This window comes from Toxorhynchites rutilus, chromosome 3 (assembly GCF_029784135.1).
Source record: "Toxorhynchites rutilus septentrionalis strain SRP chromosome 3, ASM2978413v1, whole genome shotgun sequence".
Classification (NCBI taxonomy): domain Eukaryota; kingdom Metazoa; phylum Arthropoda; class Insecta; order Diptera; family Culicidae; genus Toxorhynchites; species Toxorhynchites rutilus.
In genome coordinates, this window is record NC_073746.1 from 324560830 (window position 1) to 324578111 (window position 17282).

At 41.5% G+C, this 17282-nt stretch overlaps 2 protein-coding genes and 1 long non-coding RNA gene across 4 annotated transcripts; 1 reads left to right on the top strand and 2 right to left on the bottom strand.

Annotated features, from left to right (window-relative positions):
* Positions 1-559: 559 nt before the first annotated feature.
* Positions 560-2230, bottom strand: LOC129777665 (uncharacterized). Of its 2 annotated transcripts, XR_008743276.1 has the most exons (4): positions 2098-2230; positions 1930-2040; positions 1577-1870; positions 561-1517 (listed from the first exon to the last, which is right to left on the bottom strand). It is a non-coding gene; the product is annotated as an uncharacterized LOC129777665 (long non-coding RNA). The 2 variants fall into 2 exon arrangements; XR_008743275.1 differs by having other exon boundaries at positions 560-1517; positions 1930-2230.
* A 660-nt stretch (positions 2231-2890) lies between these two features.
* LOC129776129 (uncharacterized) lies at positions 2891-4884 on the top strand. The gene is made up of 4 exons (XM_055781563.1): positions 2891-3086; positions 3150-3291; positions 3369-4265; positions 4327-4884. Exons 1-4 carry the CDS (start codon positions 3021-3023, stop codon positions 4854-4856), a joined length of 1635 nt encoding a protein of 544 aa, XP_055637538.1. The 5' UTR covers positions 2891-3020; the 3' UTR covers positions 4857-4884.
* LOC129776131 (sorbitol dehydrogenase-like) lies at positions 4882-16083 on the bottom strand. The gene is made up of 2 exons (XM_055781565.1): positions 15119-16083; positions 4882-5126 (listed from the first exon to the last, which is right to left on the bottom strand). The coding sequence occupies exons 1-2, from the start codon at positions 16027-16029 to the stop codon at positions 4943-4945; spliced, it is 1095 nt and encodes a 364-aa protein (XP_055637540.1). The 5' UTR covers positions 16030-16083; the 3' UTR covers positions 4882-4942.
* Positions 16084-17282: the final 1199 nt, after the last annotated feature.

Consider the following 17282-nt stretch of genomic DNA (forward strand, 5'->3'; position numbering starts at 1 on the left):
CGAGACGTAGCTTTCTGAATTATTTACTTTTTGTTTGGTTGTGTGGTTATGGTTTCATATCAACTCGCTGAGGAAAACAACTGAAGGAAGAAATAAACAAATATATATTCGTGAAAAATAGTGTACTATAGCTGCAATAAGGTATTTATATTATATATTATAACCGCTCCATGTAATGTAATTAAACATACACATACTCTTTACAGATACACAGGTCGGAGGCCACTGATCATTCAACAAGAGCCAAAGGTTGTACCGCTCATGGCAACTCTACACGAGCTGAAGATTGTACCGTCCAGTGACCATTCTACCCTGGATTCCTCGAGTCAAGAGAGACGCACCACGATTGATATGAGGTACAGACTAGGGGGGCGTCGCTGATCAATGGTCAGTTATACTCCAATAGGAAGTATCCCGTGTCGGCCACACATACATAGTACTGGAGACTGCAACATCCCAATTATGAGATCTTTGTAATACTAACCTCGAGCCAACCGCGAGTAATCGGTTACATAATACTAACATAGTTGTAAGACAAAAATTGTTAAAATATTGGACTCCCGGCCCCGTCAAGCTACGTGCCTTAATAAAATATATATTTTGGTAAAAAAATTATATATTATTCAATATTTTTGGGGGACAGTGAGGATTTGATTAGCTTGTGAGTGTGATAAAAGTGCTATAAGTCTAAGAAATCTGTTGTCCAACTCCTCCACAGAAAATCGTTCATCTCGCGGTTCTCTATCATGCCAAAATTATATTGTGAATATTTTATTTACTTCAGATGCCGTATTATTGTGCAGTAAAAGGATGTGGAAACAAGGTTCTCATAACGAAAAATAACCCGGACATTGTTTACCACACTTTTCTCCGAGATGGAGATAAAAATCAAAAATCAAATCATATGCTCACGTCATTTCCATAGAAGCAGTTACGATGACCGACATCAAATGCGCCATGAACTTAATGGTACGAGGAAATATAGGATGTTGAATTCCAAAGTTAAACATTTTTTCTGCCTTATATGTATCAGCCATTCCATGTCTAACCGATATAGTGGTTCTCCGATTTTCGTGGAAAGTGGTAGATTGTAGACTTTATTGTAAAATATTAGACCCGTCTTTTCTTGTTTTTTTTTATTAGGGCTGTGTGGTATACGTTGCAAATCGTGAATATTGTCACCGGATTAAGGGCATTGTAGTGATGTAGAACGTTGAACTTTTGACTAGTCTGAAATCGATCCACCGCCGCAACAATAAGAAATTTCTCACCGTGCAATTTTTCGAAATGACTGGTATACTCATCGGCAGTGCGGAAATACTCTCGGCATACAAAGCAGCAGCGCAAAGAGGGGTCCAAATTGTGTTTCAGCATACGTTCCACCGTAGTCACATAACGAATTTCCGATAGAAGTCGATTCGCCGCTACCATCTCTTTAATTTCCTTCAAAACTATGTCGTTTTGTAAAATTGCATCCAGCATACACAGGAATTTGTTTTGCTTTTTGGAAGTCAACTCTGAAAAATCAACAAATATAATCATTCTTTAGCGTAATAAATATATCAAACCGACCTACCAGCGTGATTGTTCTGTTCTTGCTGCTCCAGTAGGTTTCACAACCGCTCCATGTTCAATTTAAAATGATTTGGTCGATTGCCATTGGCATGCTGTTGGATTGGCTCATTACGTGTTATCAAATTGTGGTTCATCAGCACCCAGCCCAACTCGTCCATTTTCACACGAGTGTTGCGGCGCAGTTTTATCTCTTCGAAAAGTTTTTCGCGTAGTTTCCGTTTGATGATGCCTCCGTCCTTGATCAGATTGTGCCGATAAATTCGTACCACGTACGATTCTATTTCATGCTTTTGCCCTGGTGATAAAACAAAAAAAAATAACACTCTCTTTTAAATGCTCAATAAAACCACATACGAAAAACGCTGCTTGCTTGGAAAGAAAAGCATTGATTGCGCGGCTAGAAGGTAAAATATACTCAAAACATCCTTCTGCACTGTTTTTAATTCGACCGCTGATTGTAGATATCTGAAAAAGTAGAAGCAATTATGAGAAATTGTTATACAAAAAAATCCAGAAAATTACCTGCCTACAGTGAAGCGCGAGCAGCTATTTTGCCAACGAATGCATTTGTCACCAAAAGATATGATTTGCTTTGTAAACAAATTTGTTTTTTCACGAGCAATGGCCGAACAGCAATTTTGACATTGCGGTCCACCTATAGTATAACGCCTTGCTTCAGATGAACTATTTGACCGAATCCGCTCAGACCCAAGGCGCCTAGAAGTATATCCTAAGGTGGGCCAATTTGCTAAAACCACTCTTCAGCCATATTGGAAGTGTACTTTGTTTGTAAACAAAACACAATACGCTTGTGCCCAAGCTCGCTCCCGATCAGTCTGTCTCTTTCACGCTTCAAGCAAATATTTCCCCTTCTGCTTTCTTCCGTACTGTTTTCATATACCGCTCCCCTAACAAACTTAGTGACGAAACGGCCTCACCTTAGGATATACTTCTAGGCGCCTTGCTCAGACCTCACTGGACCAGGGGTTAGACATCAATTGAATATAGGCTACCCAAAATCAAAATTAATATGGCGTCATTTGTGTACCAACATATCTTTTGCGAGGATTGAAATCGTTGAAATCACGGAGAAGAAAAATGCGCTGCTATGTTTCTAACTGCATGAACGATTTTCATATTTCGGTTACACATGGAGGTGTTCACATTTAACATGGAGTTTAAAGTTAGCCACTATTCGACTATATAACCGGACCGAGTTCTAAACAACAGTAATTGACCGAGCCAAAATGTCAGTGAACCGCAGTAATATTGGGTTCACTGGCAATATGAGGGATTTGACGTTTTAGTCATACCCTTGCACTGGACCTGTATTGACATCCGTTCATTCATAACAAAATACACGAGGCACAGACTAAAGTTTCCTCTCTCAAAATTCATGTTTTTATTTGCCCAATCAATTGGTGCCACAGAAAAGTTAACCAATCATGGGAAAGCTAAACGTTTCCCTACTGCGGTATTTAACGAAGGAAGATTTTCGGATTCTCACTGCGGTATATGACATAAAATACACGTTCTTTTCGCGAGCGACGCAATAAAGCAATTCTATTTTGCAGATCGAAATGGGCATGAAGAATCACGAGCTTGTGCCGGGGGCTCTGGTGGCAGCTATCGCCAGCCTCAAAGCAGGTGGAGTTCACAAATTGCTGCGGGAACTTTGCAAGCACAAACTGCTTACTTACGAACGGGGCAAGAAATGTGAGTATCATACGGAGTGTGTTGATGTGGGATGATGGTTACAGCGATTTCTGTTTTGCTTTCACTTCATTGCTCAGTCGATGGATACCGTTTGACCAACATGGGTTACGATTACCTTGCTCTGAAGTCACTCACCCTGCGGGGTTCTGTTTCCGGCTTCGGGAACCAGATAGGGGTTGGTAAAGAGTCGAACATCTACACCGTTGGTGACGAGGAAGGAAATCCGTTGTGTTTGAAACTTCATCGATTAGGGCGGATTTGTTTCCGCAATGTGAGGGAAAAACGCGATTATCATGGCAAGCGGAACCGAATGAGCTGGCTGTATTTGTCCCGTATTTCCGCTACACGAGAATTCGCGTATATGAAGGCTCTGTATGATCGGGGATTTCCCGTTCCAAAACCGATTGATTTCAATCGTCACTGCGTCATTATGGAACTGGTCGATGGTTATCCGCTGACGAATGTGGTCGAGGTGGGAAACGTGGAAGCATTGTATGACGATCTGATGAATTTGATCGTGCGGTTGGGAAACTGTGGCGTTATTCATGGCGATTTCAATGAGTTTAACGTTATGATTACGGAGGATGATCAGAGGCCAATTCTGATCGATTTCCCGCAGATGGTTTCCATCTCGCATCCTAATGCCGAGATGTACTTTGATCGCGATGTTCAAGGGGTCAGGGATTTGTTCCGGAAGAAATTCGGATATGAAAGCGAAGAATATCCGAAGCTTAGTGATCTGGAGCGAGAGGATGAACTGGACAAGGAGGTGCTCTGTTCTGGTTATGGCTTCACTAAGGAAATGGAGGAAGACATTTTGAAGGAATATCATCAGACAAGTGATGCGGAAGATGAGGAGGAGGGAAACAGTGACGAGGAGTATCAGGATAGTGTCACGGGGAATATGGACGAAGGTGAGATTGAGGAGTGCAGGAAGAAGCTTGAAGCGGAAATCAAATTCTCCGAGGAGCTAAGTAAGTTTGATGTTTGATGCATCTTCCAAAGAGTAAATATTTGATGAACGATTCGTTACAGAACCTAAGTCCAAACCAGAGGACAAAAATTCGAGTATCCTGAAATACATTGCATCGATGTCTGCTGAGCAGATGGAGAAACCATTCAACGACGAGGAAAAGGAATGTTTCAAAGACGCCCTTGAGGAGCCGATTACTTCAGTTCCTCTTTCGGGAACCAAACAAACACAAACTCCGGAACAAGCTGCCGAGAGCTCAGATCACGATGACGAATGTTCGATGAGCTCAAATGAGCTGATTACCAACGAGGTCGATGATAAACTAGCCGATCTGGATCCAAACTCTCGCGAGTATCGAATGATTATGGTCCGCAAGCTGTTGGATGACGCTCGAAGTGCAAGATCCTATTCAACAACGGCGAGTACAATCGCTCCGTCGGTCATCACGGACCGTATCAAAAGTGGCTTGCGGGAGCAGGAGAAGAAGGATCAGAAAAAACGAGCCGTGCCGAAGGGCGAAGCGAGCGCAGTTCGGCGGATGCGAAAGGATAACAATAGCATAGTGAAGGAATTTCGGGGATGGGAGTTCTAAGATTGTAGTTTTTTTTTAAATACATTTATTTACATTCATTCATTTATTTACTGTTGTATTTCAACCAGAAAGAAAATCATTCTTGCTTAGTTAGTAAACTTTTTCATATTGTAAGTGTCTCTTGGGACCAAATGTATCATAATCTTAACGCCTTCGCCCTGACTGGCCACTCGAAATGCCTCATGGATGTTCGCCAGATCGAAATGGTGTGATACCAATGGTTTCACGTCGACGTATCCGCTAGCTACGATCTCCAGAGCTGCTGGGTAACTGAGAAAAGAAGAAAAAGTTCATCTTTATTTTGTCCATGGCTTTGAATAACGTTTCTTTTTTTTTTTTTATTAAATCGTTTATTTTTACAGGCTCAGTTACATAAGTTTAAAGGAGCCAAACTCCTATCTGTATTGTTACAAGTATATATAAACATTTTTCATTAATTCTAGTGTTAATGAAGTAGAGAACCGATTACTCGCGGTTTGCTCGAGTTTTGAAGGGTGACATTTTTTTCAGGAAAAGGAAGGGATATAAGGATATGTTAACAATGTTCACATTCGCACTCACATTCATCATACTCAATTCTTAAGCCTATCTTATATCTAATACGTATTTACATTTCACCTTATTCTATTGTTAGTAAGAAGGGATTTGCTTTCTCGCGAAGGAAAAGGAAAATATAAGGATATAAGGACAATCACACACGAAGACGATAACTTTTAGGAAGACATATATTTGGGACATGTAATCAAGGTCTAACCGAGCCAACACATCTCTCACCGGCACATTGGGCTGTCTTCTTCTGGCCCTTAGAGAGTTTTCTAAATTCGATCTGGCGACAAGATACACCTTGCACGACCAAACAACATGCTCGATGTCGTGATAACCTTGACCACAGACGCAGAGATTGTTGCTGGCAAGATTGAAACGAAAGAGAAGCGCATCTAACGAACAGTGATTGGACATGAGTCGGGAGAAGGTGCGAATAAAGTCCAGACTTCTGAACCATGGATTGAGGCTAACCTTAGGGATAATCGAGTGAAGCCACCGACCCAATTCATTTTCGTTCCACTTACGTTGCCAGTTAGCGATGGTATTTTTACGGACTAAAGAATAAAATTCATTGAAGGCGATTTGACGCTGATAAATATCGCCTTCAATTGCACCTACCTTTGCCAATGAGTCAGCCCTCTCATTACCCGGAATTGAGCAATGTGAAGGGACCCAGACAAAGGTAATGACATAACAGCGTCTGGTTAAAGCACTCAAAATTTCTCGTATTCTCTCAAGGAAGTACGGCGAGTGCTTTTCCGGCCTCACTGAACGGATAGCTCCGACAGAGCTAAGACTATCCGTTACAATGTAATAGTGTTCAACAGGTCGTGAGGCGACGCTGTCCAGCGCCCAGTGTATTGCTGCCAATTCAGCAATATACACTGAGCAAGGATTCTGAAGACTGTGGGAGGTGCTAAAAAATTCGTTGAACACTCCAAATCCTGTGGACTCATTCATAGAGGACCCATCAGTAAAGTACATATTATCACAATTGATACGCCCATACTTTGCATTGAAGATCGTAGGAACGATCCCCGATCGATGATAATCTGGAATTCCATGGATTTTCTCCTTCATGAACAGATCAAAATGTACAGAGGAATTGATGTAGTCAGGAAAACAAACACGGTTGGGAATATACGAAGAAGGATCAACCTGCATGGAGATGAATTCATGATATGAAGTCATGAATCCAGAATGAAAATTTAGCCCGATCAGCTGCTCAAAATTTCCGATCACCAATGGGTTCATAACCTTACACCGAATGAAGAACCGAAGAGATAATAAATTGAAGCGATCTTTTAGTGGGAGTACGCCTGCCAAAACCTCGAGACTCATGGTATGCGTTGAGGGCATACATCCCAACGCAATACGGAGACAAAGATACTGAATTCGCTCGAGTTTAATGAGATGTGTTTTGGCAGCTGATTGAAAACAGAAACTGCCATACTCCATCACTGAGAGAATAGTTGTTCGATACAACATTATAAGATCTTCGGGATGGGCTTCCCACCAGGTGCCGGTAATTGTACGGAGAAAGTTTATTCTTTGTTGGCATTTTTTACTCAGATACCTAATATGGGCCCCCCAAGTACATTTGGAGTCGAACCAGACCCCAAGATAATTGAATGACATAGCATGAGTGATCGGTTTACCCAAAAGTTGATGCTTTGGTTTTGCTGGTCTATGCTTCCTAGAAAAAACCACCATCTCTGTTTTCTCCGTGGAGAATTCGATCCCTAGCCCAATGGCCCAGGTTGAAAAATTGTTCAAAGTATCTTGCAAGGGTCCTTGCAGGTCGGATTCGTTTGATCCTACGACAGACACCACTCCATCATCTGCAAGTTGTCTTAGGCTGCAATTTTGTGTAAGGCAATTGTCGATGTCGCTTACATAGAAGTTGTACAAAAGGGGGCTTAAAACAGCGTATACGATATCGTAGGTTAAACTAAACCGATTTATGACGAATTTATATGAATACAATCTGCATGCATCTCTCTACCGCATGAACCAATAAAAGATGTTATTTTTTCAAATTTTACTATTTTCACAAAATCGGGAAATGTGAGAAAAAGCGTAAAAAACGGCATTTTTTTTCTTCAGACGGCCGCCATTTTGTTAAAAACCATGTTTTGGATTTGTCCGAGGTTCATGCGGTAGCGATATCTTTACTGATTCTGAATCTATTCGATGTTTCAGATAACCAGATGGGCTGGAATCGTATACGCCATGGAATAACTTTTTTTTAACCCCCTCACTTCATAAGCTTGTAATTATTCTGATTACGAATATTTTTATTCGTTCTATTTTTGTTTGATTGTTAAAAGATAGTTGAACAAATAATGATATAATGGATGGTAAAAATATTCTTTGCTTTATCTTTTCGGAGCTTGAAAAACCGTCCAAAATTCGTGCCTCCACACTAGAATACCCTCTCAAAGCACCCTCGAAGAGCACTTTTGTGGATATTTTTAAGAGCGCTTCTCCACTAGCCCACCAACAAACAACAACCAATCTCTACACACAATCCCCTTTATTTCCGCGCGGCAAATGGCATGAGATGGCTCAAGTCACGGTGCTCCTGCAGGCGAATTGTGAGGTGAGATTTGAATGCAGTGACCTCATAATAAGAGACGGGTTTTGTTTACCCAAGTTAATGATAGGGACCGATCAAGGTAAAATAAACATATCGCGCTTAACTTTTCAATAGGACCTATCTGTTTTGATCGATTCTCTTCATCGACATTCTCTCGGGCCTCGGGGTCGGGTCGATCCCAAATAAATAAATACATCATCTTGTACGATCCTGTTGGCGGATCGTGTGATTCATAGGTCTAGTTTTATGATAGGGTTACGGGTTGGTGTTACCTGGTGTTACGATAGCGGCGAGCTTATCGTAAGTTTGTTTTGTTTATTACATTCAAAAGAAGTAAAAGATTTAAGAAAAACTAGAAGTGGGTTATATCTTTGATATAACCGCAAGGTGGACGTAGGACTAACGTTGGCTTAGCAATCACTAAGTAACAAGCATATAAATCTCAGACATTTCATCTTTCGAATAAAGTGATTATCATACAACTTCGTATATATGTTAACGCTCAAAGGGGGTACCGATTCCTCTTCGGAAATACCCAGTGCAAATGGTATCCCCTCCTCAAGTCCCGACAATTGGAATCATCGTTGATCCGGATCATGATTGTTAACATTACACAACAAAAATAAGACCCCCTTCCCAACAATTCCAACTTCCCTACAATGACGATCGATTGCAGCATTCGTAAACAAATGATTTTTAATGTGATTTCTTTGACATGGTGAAATATCCACTACACCATATAAAACATTTCGTATTCTACACTTCAAATCCATAGTCATTGGCACTCATCTGTATCGAATTATCATCGCAACGATGACATCCCTCTCGATGATCGATGTCCGCCAGTGGTTAATGGTAATTCGATAACCTCCAAACGAAAAGTGTTGCGCGCGCGTATGTGTGTGTGTGGCGGCTGCTCCAATGCATCAAACGGGATCATTTTTCGATTCTGGTACTCTCTTGGTCGCCTTTTCAGTGGCATCACTCTCCTCCCGATGGGTTCCCTTCTGGCCTAAGGTACACAAAGAGGCTCTTGGTGACACCGTTCATCAGCGCTTTCGTGATGAACGAAGTTAGCTTCGCCACAACAGCGACAACATGCTCCAATCGCTGTTCAATTATAACTGAGTGGATTTCCGATCGGCGCTCGCTTATATACGATTGATGATTCCAATAGCCTGTTTTGAGAGCAATTTTTAGGGTATTGAAACAAGTTTTTGGATCAAAAGTAACAAGTATATAACGTGTAGACAATTTATCTTTCGAATGAAGTGTTTGTCATACTATTTCGTTCAGTTGTTTTGGAGCTATTAACGCTCAAAATATGATTCTTCTGCGTAACGGTTTCGTTTCGAAACTTTCAATGCTCCCCGCGCAAATTTTGGAATGACAGGCCGCCGCGGGGCCTTCATAATGGAATGCGAATGAGGTGAAACACACAAGGCGGGGCGGGTGTGTAAGATTCCAAAGTCACTATTGTACGGTTCCCATTCGCTGCGATCGCTCGATGGAGATGATGCGCCGCAACGGTTTTGTGAGAGTATTATACCATGGACAGACATACAGCTGTACTTGCGTTGTACGTGTACAGCGTTGTACGGGTACCATCGTAGCATGACAGACATACTTCGGTTGTACATTGTACCGTATGTCAAACTGACAATCAGAAATTTGACCAATTTTCATCACATATTTCAATGAAAAAGGTTTTTAATTGGCGTCTAAACTATCAAACACAACAAACAAGTTCCCAATCTGAGTTATTAACTCAAGAGAAAGCCAGTGAAAAGAATGTTTACCAAGTGTTTTGATTCGGTTTGTTCATGCTACCCACCACTAATCGTCTATGGCGCTGCGCACAGTACAACTGTAGCCATGTACAGCGGTAAAATAGGTCGGTACAGGTACAACGATTGTACCGAGTTGCTTGCATGGTTCTAGCGCTGTACATGGTGACAGACATACAATTTTCGAAGTACAACGCTAGTACCAAGGAGCTGAAATTGACAGGTGGTTCGTTTTCGACAGTATGAGGAAAAGGCATGGATGATGCGAGAGGGGATGGCAAATGACAGCGGCTTTTTTTGTTTATAAACAAAGTAGATCAAATCTTTATGCTACATAGCGGTCCCCACCAACATATACCTACGCTGGGCTGGATTCAATCGAACTAGCTGTTGTGTCTCACAACCCGAACGATCAGGCGAGTCTTCAGCTAAAGCAATACGGCACAAGCCCACCGGTTATTAAGAGCCACCTCTTTTATATACCCACTAGCAAAGCTCCCACAATCGCTGAGTTTCCAATCCCAGCAGCAACGGCAACAACCCTCACGTCCCGTAGAACAGCAATGTAGACAATAACTTGCAGCAGTCACCGAAACACTCCAATGATGCCAACAGCGTAAACAAAACCAACATTTATGCGCAGCAAACACATAGCGGCATGCACTCCTCATTGCATGCCATTTGTTATCCTCTTTCTCGGAAAACTCTAGCCGTTCGTTTGGCCGCTGTCAATTCGAACTCAAGTAATGGCTGAACAGCAGTTCTGACATAACGTTCCACCTTATTATACCGCCTTGGCTAGTACAGTTGTATGTAGTGATCCCCGATTTTTGAAATTAATCGTTCATCGGCTAATCGAATACTTTTCAGCAGTTTGATATTCGATACGATTAATCGCCCCAAATAATCGATTAATCGATTAATCGTCACACTGAGAGAAATAATTAGTTTGACTAACATTTCTCATTTGCTAGAAAGCCATCTGGAATGAAAACTGTGTTCGTTCCGCCTGAAAATCAATTATTAACTTTTCTTCTTCTTCTTCGATGGCACTAACGTTCCTAGAGGAACTTCGCCGTCTCAACGTAGTATTACTTGCGTCATTTTTATTAGTACTTAGTTGAGATTTCTATGCCAAATAACACGCCTTGAATGCATTCTGAGTGGCAAGCTCTAGAATACGCGTGATCACAGTGCAAGTCGGAGGAAATTTCTTTTGACGAAAAATTCCCCCGACCAGAACGGGAATCGAACCCGAACACCCGGCGTGTTAGTTATGACGCTAACCACTCGGCCAAGGGAGCACATTATTAACTTTTATGCTCCCCTAAAATCGTAGACGAAGCTCAATTCGCATTGACGACATTGAGCTTTGTTTCCCAATTGAGGAAATGTTAAAGATAATGATTGATTTTCAGGATAAAACTACAGCGGCCGTTCGTTTTTTTCTGGGTTTGGAACGATTAATCGACGTAAATTATTCGTTCGCTTCGATTATTGGTTGCGCAGTATTCGTTCGATTAAAAATCGATTTCTGTAGGAAGTATTCGATTAATCGATTAATCGAACGATTATCGGAGATCACTAGTTGTATGTCTGTCATAAGTATTAGTGTTTATGCGCTTTCGAAAGGTGCGCATAAAGCAATGCAATAATGTCTGTACTATCAGGTGAGCCAATACGTGAAAACCACTCTGCGGTCATGTAGCTGCGGATCCTCGAATTCCATCCAAATGAAATGCTTTGTGATCAACTTCTCTCTCCCTATCGCTCAGGTAAACATCCCTTCTTCCGTTTTCCACCATCCTATCTTTATATACCGCCCTCTAATCCGCTTACTATCCAAATAGTTGTACCTTGTGCCATAGACTCGTCTTGCATCCGTCTATAAAATATAATAATGGCAGCTAGTGAAGCCGTCGAAAGCCGCTGAATGTGTTTTACATCAAGCTTCCGTGGGAATAGTTCACCTTCGAACGACCCAGTACTCGAGGGGACATCAAAAACCCCAACTGTCCCTGTTTTTCCATCAAGTTCAACTTCCCAATAAGGATTTATAAAGTTGTCTGACATTGTGGGTCAAATCTTCACGTGCTTTAATGCTTCCGACTCCATCAGAACCATTGTCACTGCAATGCTTTCAATAATAAAGACAATTTTGCAACAATTGGTCCAAACATGGTCCCTCCTTCCAATGATTGTCTCTTCCTATGGCTAATTTAAATAGAGAGGTCGGAGATATCACTGTTTTATAGTGGAATTGTGGTAGTCTTATCCGTAAAATGGATACGTTCAAATTTTTGATTCATAACATTAATTGTGATGTTTTTGCTTTCGAAACGTGGATTTCTTCGCAAAATGATCTCTCTTTTGGACTGTGATGACAGATACGGAGGGGCGCTATTGGGGATCAATGAATTTCTCTCATTGTATCGAATTTAACCTTCCACCTATTGGAGGGACCGAAGCTGTTACTTGTCATGCAAACATCAGAGGCAAAGAACTCTGTATTGTCAGCTTGTATCGGCCTCCGAAAGGCACAGTTGCTGTCTTGCTGTCATGTGTTCACTCCTTCCTGAGCCACGGTTGATCTTGGGAACTTCAATTCTCACGAAACCGCCTGGAGGGAACAGTACGACATCAACCGTTCATTGCTGATATGTGACCTTTGTAACTGCTTCAATATGACCGTTTTGCACACTAGGGAAATTAAACGTGTACCGAAACCTGTACCAAGTGCTCTTGACTTCCGCTTTGCTCGAATTCACTATAGTTAGATTGCAAGTGGAATGTAATCCAGGACCCCAACGGTAGTGATCACTTGCCAACCAAAAATTTCTATCACCAATGGGTTGAATTCTTCTGAATTAATAAACATGGCATACGAACTTACAAGACACATTGACTGGAAAGAATATGCAGACAATCAATTATTTTCTGGTGCACATTGATGAAAAAAAGTCATCTTGGTCGTTAATTGTGCACCATTTATAACAGATATTCTCCTATACACGCTCGATTACTAATAACTTCACAATTCGACACCAAGCGCTCAAATAAAAAAAAAAAGCTTCAAAACTATTCAACTTTTTAACTCTGATGACAACACTACTCCCCCCTTACTTGATATTAAGTATAATGTTAACACAAACACAAATACATAAAGTCAACCGAAATATCTCTTATAAACAAATCGAACCGATTGTGTACTTAGTGATTAATCATGTGTTGATTAATTTTTATGTTTTAATACGTGACGGCGATGAATTTCTTTGAGCGACATGTGGTAGCAACTGAGCATGTCTTCATAATGAACCGAACCGAGAGTATGCACACACACATACGCACACTTATTCATGCTCCGATGACTCATAGTCCTGGGCACAGATGTCAATTCATGTTAATATAACATAAACGAAACCAGAAAACTCAAAGTAAAACATTATATTACCAAATGATTTTTCTTTCTCCGTTCCCGGGAACGGGACCTGAAGATCATTGATCAACAAAAAAAGTAATCGATGATGAGCAACACCAACAAAAAAAACGACTTTAATTTGCAAGGGACCATGTCAACGTGCCACTGGAATTCTGGAGGCGCGTTACCTGGTCGGACGAGTTCAATTTCAAGCTGTTTAACAAGAAAAGGCGACTCCGAGTGTGGCCTCCAGGACCGGCATCTACAACCGGTGTGGGAACGTTGATGGGCAAAGTTGGGAAACTTAACGCAGGTCAACGGTATTATGACTGCTGAAAGTTACATTGAGCCCGAGGCAGCATTCTTCCGATCGGTCCGGAAAAAACCAATGGTGTGGCCACCCAAAGTTTCGACTTGAATCCTATTGAGAATTTTTGGGCAATTTTGGACAACAAGGTGGACAAAACGTACGTTACGAATAAGCAAAACTATTGAAACGAAAGTATGCCAAGCCATTGTCAGTAGGTTATCGAGACTTAAGGAAGGTCATGTTGACTATCAATTTCTTGTTTTTATTTATTAATTTTTTTCTAAATAAACAATGAAGTTGGTTTTTTATGTCATACTCCAAAAGTGCTTTATTTTGGGCACTAAAATATTTGTTTTTTGTTTTTCTAAAAAATGGATTAACGATACTGAAATGGCAAAACGTTCTACTAATTACCTACTTTTACGTAATATTGACTGGAAAGCTGAAAAGTTTGAACTCATCACTGTGTGTCAATTGGAAACAGACCTTCATGATAGCTGTTAAAGCTATAACACAAAAATCAAAACATTTTGCTCATTATTCTCGTGCTTGTCGTAGCATTCCTGTGGAGCAAAGAATGGATCATATCTCAACCGTTTCCAGCTGTTTCTATGATTTCACGCAAACCAATCGGTCCTTTTCAGGACCATTGAAATGGTTCCCGGAAAAAATCGCACCAGAAAACAACTGCAACAGAAAAAAACCGCTCAGAAAAGGTATGATGTCATAAGTAGGCTAGAAATGTTGTGACGCGGGGTTTACATCATGGGAATAAGACAGTCTGGATACCGCGGGCGAGTATACGAGTTCTGATTTTGGGCACTAAGTGTCTCAACCAAAATACCTATTATTGTGGATATTTCTTCAGATCGTGGTGCAATAGTTTTGAATTGCATTGAGTGATATATTTCAAAATAAAAATTGACCAGGCAAACGTATGTCGTCCGACACTCGCTAAAGCTCGGCTGGACCTTGCTAAAGGATCGTATCTTCTTCTTCTTCTTCTTCTTCTTCTTATATGGCACTAACGTTCCTAGAGGAACTCCGCCGTCTCAACGTAGTATTACTTGCGTCATTTTCATTAGTACTTAGTTGAGATTTCTATGCCAAATAACACGCCTTGAATGCATTCTGAGTGGCAAGCTCTAGAATACGCGTGAACACAGTGCAAGTCAGAGGAAATTTCTTTGAAGAAAAATTTTCCCGACCAGAACGGGAATCGAACCCGAACCCCCGGCATGTTAGGTTTGACGCTAACCACTCGAACACGGGAGCAAAGGATCGTATCCTGTGTTTAAAACTAACCGGGCAATCCGTGGAACACAGGTTTGCGTACGAGAGACCGCCGCTTGCGACGATGGGTCGGCGGTCGACTCGGATCGCGTCATCTTGGCGGCTTGGGTCGCCATTTACCATATAACCAAAACCGAAAAGACTGGACTTATTGAATGAAGTAAAAATGGATGATGTGACATCCGGGATCCAAAATGAACAGCACAATTACATATCACATGTACTAACACATCTAGTAATAGGAGTTAAGGAAAAATGAGTATGAGTTGAGGTAAATTTACAAAACAAATCACAAAACTGCATAGTTACTCGTGATTATAGCGCATGCATGTGGCGATGTCAATCTCTCTCGAAGTAGCCTCCACCATCGGCAACAGAACGTCTTTGTTTCCCAATCCTACCAAACAGATCCTACCGGCGTTCCTAGTAGCTTTGATAGCAATTCTAATCCCAGGCTGGGAGCCAGTGCACTCGAGCACACGATCTGCTGGGCCATCCAACACATCGTGGATTTTCCGCACCAAATCATCCTCTTTGTCGTCTTTCTTGATTGCAATCACCCCCGTCACGCCCAGCTTTCTGGCAACATCCAATCGATGTGTGGCGTGCTCTAAGTCTAAAATAACCGTCTTTGTGGCACCCATTGCCTTCGCGGCAATCAGGCACACCAAACCGATTGGCCCTGCCCCGAAGATGATCACTTTATTTCCTAGACCAATCTTAGCTCGTCTACCGGCATAAACCGCTACCGCCAAAGGCTCGACCAGCGCACCTTCCTCCATCGTTACATGATCAGGCAGCTTGAAGCAACAGTCCGCGTACTGTGCATAAAAGTTTGAGCAGTTCCCATCATGCTTTTGGGTGGTACAGTGCTTACCATCCAGACAAATGTTGTACTTGCCAACTTTACACAAATCACATGACCGACAGCCTGCTGCAGGTTCGATCGCAACCCGATCACCAACTTTCAGATGAGTCACCTGACTGCCAACTCTACGCACAACTCCGGCCGACTCATGTCCGAGCACTATCGGCTTAATCAACCTCTGTGCACCGAAGCCACCATCTTTGAGAAAGTGGATATCGGTTCCGCAAATTCCACAACAATCTACCTCGACTACCACTTCATTGAACGCTGGCTCTGGGATAGGTCGTGCCTCCAGCCGGAGATCGTTTGGACCGTGCACTACAGCGGCAAGATTTTCCCTCTTTGGCGCCATTGGTTTTCTGTGCGTTAACTCTCGGGTGCCTAGCAAGTGACTGAACGTAGATAGTCGTGAAGATTGGAATTATAATGCAAATTGAACGATGTGTGGAATTGCAGGATTACGTTCAATTTACAAGCGAGAGGTAGCTTCGAGCTGATAAGGCATTTTAATTATCTCACATTTGCATGAGACAATTTCTTTAGAGGAGACGTTGCTTTTGTTCTCATTTTCAAACCAGATCCACAAAGATGAGACATTTATTCTTCCCTTTATCTGAGTGTAGAAATATGTTATCATCTTGTTGACAAAACTTTTCTCAATGTTTTTATGGAATGTTTTACCATAATGATTAGGTTAATTATTGTTGAAACAGCAACGGTTGATCGAATGTTCGTACTCAACATGACACTATAACAATTGTCCGTACCGCAATCGCTCTGATAAATAGTAATATAAGTGTTTTACATTATTTGAATAAATTGTAATTTTAAACAGGTACGAAATTAATGCTAAATTACCGATCGTCTCGAACCCTCTGAAGGGAAATCAAAAAATTCTACCCAGTGAATACATGGTATGGCCGCCTTTCACAGACGCAGGGCATTTCTTAGGAATAGATTAAACAGATTTTTCACAGTGCATCTCTCTCCCACTGGCAACTGTCCGTTTCACCCCACTAGTACAATTATTTCTGCCGCTAAAATTATATCCACACGCGGAATCATGTATGATTTTCGGTTTTGGTTTCCTTCTCCACTTTTGATCAGTACTCATTGCCATAGGGTGATTTAAATATTATAGAATAACATGTAGAAGGTGTTCTCTTTAACAGAATTCTAAAATTCAAAATGTAACTTTACAAATCAACCACCTGTCCATAAAGGGTGTGTCACATCAAATTGCATCACGGAAAAAACGCTGTAGAAATTCGCCCAGTAGATCGATCCTTTTGAAAATTTTAAACAGTAAAATAAAAACTATTAAACAACTTTTGGCATTTTCTTTTTATTCATACTTCGAGTCCAAGCCCGTATGCTCGCACCTTCCTCTTTACCCCGTCCATAAGGTTCTGTACAACGTCAGGTTGTAGTTTTTTTTGAACAGAAATCCATTTTCTCTTGAAGTTCGCCTCCGATTTGACAACTTTTCGGTTCTTCCGGAGGGCATGCTTCATAATCGCCCAATATTTCTCTATTGGGCGAAGCTCCGGCGCATTGGGCGGGTTCATTTCCTTTGGCACGAAGGTGACCCCGTTGGCTTCGTAC